This window comes from Melanaphis sacchari, unplaced genomic scaffold, assembly GCF_002803265.2.
Source record: "Melanaphis sacchari strain LSU unplaced genomic scaffold, SCAv2.0 Contig1100_pilon_pilon, whole genome shotgun sequence".
NCBI classification, from domain to species: Eukaryota; Metazoa; Arthropoda; class Insecta; order Hemiptera; family Aphididae; genus Melanaphis; species Melanaphis sacchari.
The window spans coordinates 2933-14729 of NW_020270421.1; the positions used below are offsets into that span (position 1 = coordinate 2933).

General features: G+C 28.7%; 3 protein-coding genes across 3 annotated transcripts; 2 read left to right on the forward strand and 1 right to left on the reverse strand.

Moving 5' to 3' along the window:
• The first annotated feature begins 1059 nt into the window (after positions 1-1059).
• On the forward strand, positions 1060-3107 carry LOC112603727 (omega-amidase NIT2). Its single transcript, XM_025352446.1, has 6 exons — positions 1060-1342; positions 1461-1607; positions 1897-2081; positions 2375-2543; positions 2614-2847; positions 2910-3107. Exons 1-6 carry the CDS (start codon positions 1264-1266, stop codon positions 3005-3007), a joined length of 912 nt encoding a protein of 303 aa, XP_025208231.1. The 5' UTR covers positions 1060-1263; the 3' UTR covers positions 3008-3107.
• Positions 3108-4654: 1547 nt separating this feature from the next.
• On the forward strand, positions 4655-5683 carry LOC112603729. The gene is made up of 4 exons (XM_025352448.1): positions 4655-4884; positions 4962-5037; positions 5166-5258; positions 5337-5683. Exons 1-4 carry the CDS (start codon positions 4813-4815, stop codon positions 5561-5563), a joined length of 468 nt encoding a protein of 155 aa, XP_025208233.1. The 5' UTR covers positions 4655-4812; the 3' UTR covers positions 5564-5683.
• A 137-nt stretch (positions 5684-5820) lies between these two features.
• LOC112603728 (sin3 histone deacetylase corepressor complex component SDS3) lies at positions 5821-7596 on the reverse strand. The gene is made up of 8 exons (XM_025352447.1): positions 7326-7596; positions 7219-7264; positions 7014-7127; positions 6744-6928; positions 6422-6685; positions 6231-6366; positions 6089-6173; positions 5821-5995 (listed from the first exon to the last, which is right to left on the reverse strand). The coding sequence occupies exons 1-8, from the start codon at positions 7429-7431 to the stop codon at positions 5897-5899; spliced, it is 1035 nt and encodes a 344-aa protein (XP_025208232.1). The 5' UTR covers positions 7432-7596; the 3' UTR covers positions 5821-5896.
• Between the last annotated feature and the right edge of the window lie 4201 nt (positions 7597-11797).

Here is an 11797-nt window from a genome sequence, read left to right on the forward strand (position 1 = left end):
GACCGACGGAGATAGTCACCACCGATCATGTAATATGACACATATAATTATTATTATTAATGTAAACACAACGTGTGATATACCTGTATAAATGCTGAATATGCAACAGTTACCTACCATGTAGATAGGTACCTAACTATTATATAACACGAACGCTGGTAATAAACTCCAAGCACCGTGGATCATCCTTCCCGCGGTACTGCGACCCAAAAACGCAAGTCGTTTATTTTTTTCGTCAGCCACAGCCAAAAAGACTAAAACTCATTCGTGTGCAAAAACACAACTCAATCGTGCACAATGCCCATGATAACGATAGAAACCGTTTTCAAAATAATCTAACCGCACACATATTATTGTCTGCGTAGTCCCAAATTTTCGAATCTGTAATAATAATTGCCAATGACGGAAAATAAAATTATTAAACTCGCACACGACGGTTACCCGGTTTATGGGTTACGCTTACCTCCATGGTGACCGTCCATTAGCGAGTTCGGAGTTGTGCATTTGTGCTATTCGCGGGCCGCGCGTCGACTAACGGCCAACGGTCAACGGATCTATTTTGTCTACCCACTTTTACAAATTCTCCCTGGTATTTTACCAATTATTTAACTTTTCACACAGTCTTTAAAATTAATTACGTTAACCAGTCCCTCAAAACTGCTTAAGCAAAAACTTCATAGTAAATTTAGCTTCCACACTAATCCCAAATTCCCAACATAAAACACATCTCTTCAAACTATATCCCTGACAATCCGCAAAGAAGGCTAAAATAAAATGGTGAAAAGACCTCCTCTAATTTTCTAAACTCCTCCACCCGTCTCCCCGTTAATCAAAGTAGATACTTTACTCCACTGGGTACCCCTTTAAATCGTGTTTTTCATCCTATTGTTTGTCCTTCTTTTTTTTTTACCACTGTTATTACTCTTTATTTGTTGTACCTATCTACGTATTAAAAAAAGAATTTCTTATCACTATTATCATTTATCACCGGCGTCCCGTCACTCGGTGGGTGCGTGCATACTGCATAATAATACGACTTTTTAATGACTACAATATCATGGATTTAAATTATAAATTAAATTATGATATTGTAGTCATTAAGTTAAGATTCATAAAATTTATAACAGTAGTTATAAAAAATAAATAATTAATTGGTATTAACGACTTGTCGAAAATAAATTCGCGATAATTATAAGATTACAGACAAAATTATCATCACTATACTTTATTATAGTAATTAGTAACCAACGGGTGTTGCCACAAATGTTTGCTGGTCGAATACTATTGAAACAGGCATTCACATTATTCGTCCAAACCAGAATGGCTTCGTCTAGTTCTTCAGGTAATTATTGTAAAACAATATAAATTATTATTCCATTTAGCCATCATGACATCATGAATACTTATAATATATTATATTAATTTATTGTTTATATCATAATGTATTATGTTTGTCTTAGGTTTTCGAGTGGCCTTACTACAGTTGACCGTTACCGCTGATAAATCATCAAATGTAGCCAATGCAGTGAGACGTTTACAGCAAGCAAAATTGAATGGCTGTACATTAGCCATATTACCTGAATGTTTCAACTCTCCATATAACACTGGTAGGTAAACCAGATAGTCTGATCTTGAGTTAATTAAACATAACAAAATATTTAGTGAATCAATTATTATACTACAGCTAATTTGCATTTAATCATAATATTGTGACACATGATTTGAAAATTATTAAAATTTTGTGCAACCCAGTATAAATTCTAAATAGTAACAATTTTTATGATCCCAATTTATGTTTATTAATAATATTTTTTATTTAATCATATATAAATCCAATCATTTGACAAATACCTCATATGCTGTGATTTTAATTTAATTTTATTACTACTTTTTTAGCTTTGTTCAAAGAATACTCTGAAGTTATTCCCGGAGGTGAAACATGTAAAGCTTTGTCTCAAGCTGCAAAATCAAATGAAATGTATATTGTAGGTGGTTCGATCCCAGAGATATGTGATGACAAAGTGTACAACACATGTACAGTTTGGGATCCGAATGGAAACCTGATAGCTAAACATAGAAAAGTACTATAAAAAATTTATATTACATAACCAGGAGGTACTTATAAAAAATAGTTATAATACTATGAATTGGAATCATAATTTCCTAAATAAAAGATTTCCGGTTCATAAGACTGCCCTAGTTAAATGTTTTTATAATACTAACCATTTATTTTATTTTTATGATAAAATAGACTATAGCTCAAAATATCAAATGTAATTTTGATTATTAACTAATATTATTTTACAATTGTTACAATTTCACTGTACTTGCTACTATATAATATGTATTTAAAAAAAGAAATATAAAATTATAGGTGCATTTATTTGACATAAATATTCCTGGTGGAATTTGCTTCAAAGAATCTGATGCTCTAGCTGCTGGAAATTCACTAAATACATTTCAATTAGGAAAATTTAAAATTGGACTAGGAATCTGTTATGATATACGATTTGCAGAAATGGCAACACTATACCGAAAACAAGGTTTGTTGCTTATTTAATGATTAATAAATATTATATTATTATTAGTATTACAATAGATTTTGGTTTTTAGGTTGTGATATGTTAATATACCCCAGTGCTTTTAATATGACAACTGGACCTTTACATTGGAGCCTATTAACTAGATGCCGAGCAGTTGATAATCAAGCATTTGTAGCTGTTGTTTCACCAGCCAGAGTTACTGATTCTAATTATGTAGCATGGGGTCATTCCATGGTTGTGGATCCATGGGGTAAAATTTTAAAAGAAGCTACTGAAAAAGACATGGATTTATATGCTGATCTTGGTAATTATGGTTTTTATTTTTCTGCTAAATTTTAAATTAAAAATATTATTTAATTTGTATAGACTTTGGTGATCGTGAAAAAATGAGACTGCAAATACCCTCTGAAAATCAAAGAAGAACTGACTTGTATGATACAGTTGATTTTAAAAACAAAGTTTGAGCAAACATCCAAACATCTATTTATCTTGAAATAAAATATGACAAATTATTCTAAAACGTTAGTAAATAAAATGTAATAAATGTTTAGATTGATTACACAATTTATGAATAAATATTATTAGTACCTTTATTGTTTAGTTATTTTTTAGTTTTTGTCAATACCAATAACATTGAATATTTCATAGTTTTCATGAATTTTTAATTCTGTAAGGTATAAGATAAATAATAAAATACTTGATTATGAACCAAGGCAGTATGATATGAAAAAAAATTGTGGTTAATAGAATTATTTAAAGTTTATATAACTATTAGTCACGCATCTAACATTCTAAAGTAGCATCAAAATTTGACTATACTTATTAATTAGGCTTGTGATTTGCTATATATTATCTTACTACAACTAGTCTACAAAATACAAACAATTCCAAAAAATAATTAACTACCTAACTAATAAATAATAACCAATTTCAGTTTTCATTTTAATATTGATTTCTCACTTCAGTTCTATAAAGTTAATTTTATCCGCAATATCTTCAATTTTTATAATATAGAATAAATCATTGATAAGTTATAATTTATAACATTTTAAAATATGATTCAACTATAATTACTATGAGTTTATTTTAAATTTTAATGATCACTGATTAGGTGATTTACAATTAAAATTTAGTGTTTTTGGTTTTTGCATACTTATTTTAGTTTATTCATCAATTTTAAAAACTTATCTATTGATTTTTTTTAAATATTTGGTTATTTAAAAAACAATAGAATAAAACAGTGATATACTATACATGAAAAATTTAATTATCAATTTGGTATGTGTAATTTTAAAGTTAAAAAAACACTGATTGTAGCTTTATTAAATGAATTAATACAATACATCAATACAAATAGATAAAATTTTAATAATGTATACAAGTTAAACTTCTTAAGAACCACTTGATTTTCCTGAATTTTATTGTATACCTACAATGCCAATCATTAGACTCTATTAGAATCACATGGAATGTCACAAATAGAATTTCTCTTCTAAACTGCGGGGACGCGAGTTTTCTTAGTCAAGCAAAATTTTTGTTGATGCCAAGTAGGACATTATTTTGTATCTTGTTTTTCACTCGTACGAGCATAATTCTGTCACTAAATCTAAACTTCTACTTTTATAACCCTCGGGGTCTAAGCACATAGCACGTGTGTTTTCATCCCAAGAATAACCATTTGTATATGTATATTCACACACTCACAGTTTCTATTATGTATAGATTGTATAGTACAGACGTTCAACTTTATTTCAATTTTTAGACAATCAAAATTTGTCTAAAGCCATTTCATTTCATCCTATACTCTCATCAGTCGCGTCGTAACATAAGATATTATATTACAATGGTACCATAGTGTAAACAACGTGATGACTAAATGAGTAGTTACCAATACGACATAATGCTTAATAATTATGCTTCGTCTAGATATAACTAATGATTCCTTTTTCTAAAAGAAAAAAAATACATGTAAGACATAAGTTATGAATAAATAATAAATAATATTGTATCAATATATTATGATTCAGGATGATCAATGATAAAAATAAAAAACAGTGATATTGTTATCAGTATTTTTGTTGTTATTGATAAAATAAATAAATGTTCACAGGTTGTAAAATATAGTCTACTTTCTATTTACTTATTGTTTATAGTATACTATTATATTATACACTAAGGTCTACGTTCATACTACTGTATAAACTGTTTACTCCTTAAATTTTATAGCAGTTACTATTTTATAAATTTCTAACAAAATACTCCGAACAATATGTCGGATAAAGCGATGCTCGTTCTGGGTGAAGCTCCTGAATCTGATGATGAAGAGTTTCAACACATTGATGTAAGATCTACGATACATTATTGTTGTTGTTATGTTTAAAACAAACCTTATCATTTAATGGTAATAATTTATTTTAGAATTCAAAAAGTGGAATAGCCGAGAGCGACCATAAAGATTTTGATACTGATTCTAATTACCTGACCAGCAACTCAAGTAAGTCAAAGCAGTTGTATATGTGAGCATTCATTTTTGAATAATCACAAGTTTTTTGAATAGTTATTTTAATTTTATTTAAATTTTATCGTGCATCAACTGTTTTTCATAAATGATAAATTTTGTAGAAAATAGAAAAAGTCGAGTGGGAAGGGAAAGTTTTGCTGGCCGCTCTGACAATTTCAAAATGTCTGAAGATACTTTACTGCATAGAAAATTAAGTAAGTATGAGTTGCTGATAAATATCAATTATAATTCATGATCATTTGTTTAATTATGTTTTAATTAAATTTGTTTAGAAGAGAAAAATATGCAGTTTTATTCAAATCTCACAACATTTAACAAGCAAATGTATATAAATGCTATGAATCAAATGAATGAAACAGACCAACAGCTAGTCAAAGCTCAAGTATTACTCCAAGACACTGTGACTAACTGGAAGTATATTGAACAAAATTTGTCACACATTAAGCGGAAGATGACTGATATACTGGCTGAGGAGTATATTCCTAAAATTAAAATCTAATCCATTTTTTTTATTAAAAAAAAAACAAAAACACTTGTTATCATAAATGGACTGTAATATATGTTATTCTATATTTGTATACAGAAAAAAATTGTATTAAATTATATTTTTACACTATAAACAATGATTGAAAATAATTACATTTTGAATAGCTTAGTTTAATAATAGGAAATGTAACATTATTATAGGATACAAATTGTTAATTTCATATACATTATTAATAATAATGTTAAAAAAAAAAAAACATGATACATTTTTAAATAAAAATGAATGAACTACATGCATAAATATATATTTATATATCATAACATCTGAATAAATAAAATTAGTTGTTTAAACAGCAGCTCGACGTTTGATAGACATTTTACCTTTTGATAGGTAAGACAAATTAATACGGAATTTACAATTATCTGACGTTTTCTTTACCCAAATCTGTAATAAAGAAATGATTAAAAATTTTTTCAATAACACTATTATTTTCTAAAATACAGAATATAAACTGTCTTCATAAATTTAATGACTTACAGTTTCGTTGCCAATGGCAGATATAATAGCTGGGAATTTTGCCATTTGTCTTCCTTCGACAAAAACAGGTTGTCCTCGATGATACCTAAAATTAAAATAATTTACATCTTTGGAAACGATTATACTACTAAAATATTCATACCATCTCTTTTCAAACAGTAGTTTTCCATCTTCAATTCTTGTATCTGGTATTGCTGATGATCCTTCAGTATCTGAATTCTGACATTTTTTAGGACTCATATTACCTGTAGTTGATGAACTTGTACTTGGAAGAAATCCTAAAAAGTAATTTAAAATAAATACCATCACTAAACAATTGTAAATATTACCTACCAGGTTTCCTAATAGACGAAGAATTAACTGTATCACGTGTTTTAACTGTAGGAGTTGTTGTGGTAGAAGTAGATGGTATTGAAGCCAAGGATTCTTGGATAAGCTTAACATCATGTTCTATTTCGTGATCTTGCAACAAATAGTAGATATTTGATACTGGAGGTGGCTTGCGACGTTTTTCTTGGGGCGCCGGCACTACTGGATCATTTGGTCTTCTTCTTAATTTTCTTGTCATAGCAGGCTTTTGATCTGACAAATCTGGAGCTGAAAACCACCAAATATTATAAAAAGGATGAAATATACAATAAATTGTTTTACGTACAAAGTTCTACGTTTAAATTTTCATGTTCTATAGCTTTTTTTCTCTCATTTAATTCTGATATCAAAGTTTCAGTTAATTCAGCATTACGGTCTTCAAATTCTTTATGAGCCAGGCGTCGTTCTCTAATAAATTCTCTTTCAATAGCTTCGAGCAAACAGTCACGCCAGAGATTGTTCATCATTAGCCTACGAGAATATACATTGATCAAACACTATATGGATTATGATTTTAGTGGTATGATATTATTTAGAAAAACAATTATAAACTCACTCATTTTTATGTTGTGCATCCAATTTTTTCAATTGTTTTACATATTCCACGTGCGTCCCATCGCGCAACTGTTGAAGTTGCTTTTGGATACTGGCCAATTTATCTTGATAAACTCTAAAATGTAGGGAAAAAATCAAACATAAATGATAAATTGAATATCAACCATTAACACAAAATTAAGTCGTGTGAAAATTAGCTAACTTACTGCTCTTGTATTTCAGTGTGTTTCTCACGGTTTTCTTTGCCTTCGTCTGGAAAACAAAAAATTGTGACAATAATGCGTAAGGTTATTGCTTAAAACTTAGTTCATACCATCGGAGTCGGTTAAATCTTTGTTTTCGATTTTCACACTGATGTTGTCGTCATCGTCCATCGAGAACGTCGAAGATGGCGACATGTTACTGTCGTGGAAAGACATTGTGTGAAAATAACAATCAGTGCCAACTCTAAACGCCACACGCGTCCACAATATTGATCCAAAAACTCGACTGAATAAAATTATAAAAACAAACAACGAACGAACGCTTCGAGCTATCCAACTAAAAAGTAAATATACTAATACTATTTTTTTTAATAATAATAATAATAGATAGTGAATATCTACTATCTACATTATTATTTATCAGTTCATTACGATCAATACAACGACGGTTGTTATCATCATGACCCCTCTCCCCTTATCGCTTGATAATGCACAATGCACTACGCATCGGTTCACTGCTCTGAGAACATTTTTAGATTTTGCAGTTTATTCATAGGAAAAGATTTCTATAGACATAAAAACAGAGAGAATAATCTGTATTATAACATAATATTATGGTTTATCATTTAATTATAAGAGGGTATAATGGGCTATCGCTTATCACTATTCACATTTTGTTTTGTTTTCTTCGCTGAAAAAATTATATTTTAAATTCTACTTAATTTGAGAACCGATAACGTGCAAAGTTGTGGTACCTATATATTAATTTGAAGTATTATCCAAAATAGAATTTTGTCATGGTATTATGTGGAATATGATTGTAAAAAAAAGGTTAATTAAACAATTGATATTATATTAGAGTACCTACCTATTAAGTTTATAATGAATTCAATTAAAACACGATTTCGAATGTAGGAGTGAAGGAAATAGTGAACCAGTATCTATATATTTTGTTTGAGGATACATTTACATCACGTATATTTATAAAATTATAAATTTCTTAATTCGGTGGTTTATTCTAAATTATACTAATTATCATGGAGCATGGATGTAACTAATGGGAGGCTAGGGAAGTTTAGCCCCGCTAAAAGATTATATTTTTTAGCCACTTTTCGAGCAGCCGAACTTGTCGTTAGAACCCACATCCAAAAAATACAAAAAATAAATTATTTTATATTAAATAATAGCTAATTAAATAAGACAACAAAAACGTTTAATTACGTCCAACACAATTTTTAGTAGCTAGTAGCTACCTATCGTAATATAAGCAAACAATAAGTGACGACCTGCACTATGCGCAGCATAATAAACGGTGGAAAAGTCTTTTAGTTCCTCTCCAAAAGGAACGACGTGAACTTTTAACTTTGTATACTACAGGCAGGACCCCTGTAGGTACTTACTTCACTATCAGAAAAGTCTGCTGAAATTTGCAACGGAGTGCCCTCTATTTCGATAGCATCGGGCGTCATGCTTATCGAAATGTTCGGCATTGATAAACATCTTTTTGTGGGTAGACCGGAAACATCGTACTTCGCCATACCCAGTTTCAATGGGCTTTTTTCTAGTTTCATACAACCTGCTGTAATGATGACGAGTAATGAGAGGACTGAATCTTGACTTCTGCAGCTGGGGCCATCACTGCAGCATTTACTATGGCAATCATACGCCTCATCTGCGGTACAGCGCATAGTTTGGCAACAGAATTGGTGATGGGCAATACGCAGGAGATGCTTTTGGCGTCTGTTGCACCGAAACTGAGAAAGGCTCAACTTTATCACCATCACAACCCATCGTCATAATATATATATATTTGACATAGACTTAGGACTTACAATATGTTTTATGTATTAGATTTGCGAGTACCTGACTTATCAAGGCGTTCGTTGATTGACCGTTGAATTGGTCTTTGGAAATGGTACCTATCTATTTCAATTAATGCATTTTATCAATAAATTATATTTATGTTCCTTTTTTTAGGGCAATTAAACAACCTAGACTCTCAGTTACTAAACCAACCAATGCCCATAAAGATTGCAAGTCGCTTTCAAATAGTATTACACTAAAAACTCATCAAATAATGAAAAACGATAAAACAGTTACTAATATTGATTTAGCTATGATTTCTTTTTCGACATCACATGCTGTAATCCAATTTAATCAGGTAATCGCTTGTGTTAAGTCTTAAAAGGAAGACTTACAATCAGAAAATCCAGAATTGAATTGTAGGTAAAGACAATTTTCCACATTTATATAGGTAATGATAAAAACGAGAATGGATCCACAGAAAGTATTGCTTTTCCGAAAATCAGTCCATAATGTATCATATTGGCAATGAAAATTATGACGTTACAGTTACTAACTCAAACTGGTAATTGCTTTAAATTTATATTGCATATAGTGAAAGTTAAGATATTTATTTATTTTGAAATCAATTCAAAACTTGAGTAGATATTAAATGTTTCAATACTATGAATATATTCCAATAAAATGTTTTTTTTTTATAATATAATTATTTTTTATATCATCTTTAATTTGATTTTACTGGGAAGTGATTGAAACACGAATTCGTGGTGAAATATTTGAAATCAGATAACCTTTCGTAATGAATGAAATCATTATCCCTATAAGTACTGCCTTAAAAAAAGTTAGTATTATGACTATTGCTAGGATTTATGTGCAACAGTTTATTTTTTTTGCAATTTCTGATTATTGCTTTTGTAAGTAATGTCCACGAGTCACCTCATGATGAGATAAACAGTGGTGATTTTATTTTGAATATTTTGGACAAAATGTGTATTATTGCATATTTCGACTATAAAAATACGAAAAATGCATATTTTAGAGTATATTTCGTTACTAGACGTTTTTATCACGTGACAGTGTATGTATTGACGCTGTTCAAAAATACCTATTGAAGGTATACCCATATTAAGGTCTAACAGAAGACCGTCCAGTTTTAAAAATTTAAAAATTCATGTAATTGTTTTATGTAATACATTTGAATAGCATGAATAGTTAAGAATATTATTTAATTTATTTTAAAACGTATGATTTTTTTTAAGTGTATATTACATATTATTTTTGCGTTTGTAATATTAACTGCATATTTTTGTATATTTTTAATAAACCAAATGCATAATTTACAATTTTTCATAGCATATAAATTTTAGCCATCATTATGACATATAAACTGCAGCTATACATAACTTATTAATTTATGTTAAAGGGATTGCTAATAACTTATCAAATAAATTGTTAGCATATAAATTTTATATTTTTTTATGTACTTTTTTTCTTGGAAATAAATTATTTATGTTTTTTCATGCTTTATTTTTTTTTTTGGCAATAACTAATAGTAAAATAATCATTAGCATGTAAATATGTAATGTCTTCATTTTTTTTTCATTTTTTTTTTTTATTGTGATAATAAGTTTAAATTCATCTATACTTGGACGTGTTGACACATTTCATTAGTTTAGTATATTGTATTATAATAAACCATATTTTAATTTATGTAGCATATAGGTCCATTATAATTGAGTAATATATTTTTGTCATTTAGTGTCTTATCAGTAGATGATGATATTATGAAATTATAAACATATTATAATTTTATTTTTTTATAGGACATGACTGATGAAGATTTTGATAGTTTCCATAAAAATTCAAGTACCTTACAGTCCTCTAAATTTAATTGGTAACATAATTTTTTTTATTTTGTACTTTTCAAATATTACCTGTAGTTATTAAAAATTATTTTTTATTATTTAGTTCAATTTTCACTTCTAATAGTTCTGAGAAAAGCTCAACTTGTCAAAATAATATGTAAGTTACAATATTTATAATTTTGTTAATTTAAAGTTAAATTGTTAGATAAAATTAATTTTTTGTACCAGTAATTCAATAAATCATACCAATCAAGTCGACATGAACAAATTTCATAAACAAACAGTCATCCCACAACAGCAATTTATTTCGCCACAAGAAACGTCCGGTCTCATCTCCTTATTGTCATCCGAAGATGAAGATGAAGAATTCTTGGAACTCATTAATACTAACATGAGTCAAAACAAGGCATTAAAGAAACAAGTGAAGAATATGTTGTATGACTATACATAGTTATAATTTGTTATTTATGAAACGTAATACTAACTCATATTTTATTTTTAGTGAACCATAAATTTTTGGAAGATTGATTAAGCAGACTTAGAAATTAATAGTAAATGATTATCTTATTTTTAAATTAATTTTATAATTTATTATAAAGTTAAAAAATAAATTAAAAACATTTGCTTATTTTACCTCTTTATTCTTAATTGATACACTAAATCAAGTTTTGATTATTATATTTATCTTTGTACCAAAATCTCAGTATGATTCTGCTAAATGTAAATTTTTCTATTTCGTACCACAATCACAATGATTTACGTTTTGATTACTCAGTGTTCTACTGAGCCTACACTACAGCATTCAGACACCATAACTGGTAAATTATGCATCGAGATGTGCCTTTTCAACAGGCTGGGTAAGCAGCTTTGCCAAGTTTGAACTAGAAATTTTGAGCCGTTCTGATCGAATGAAA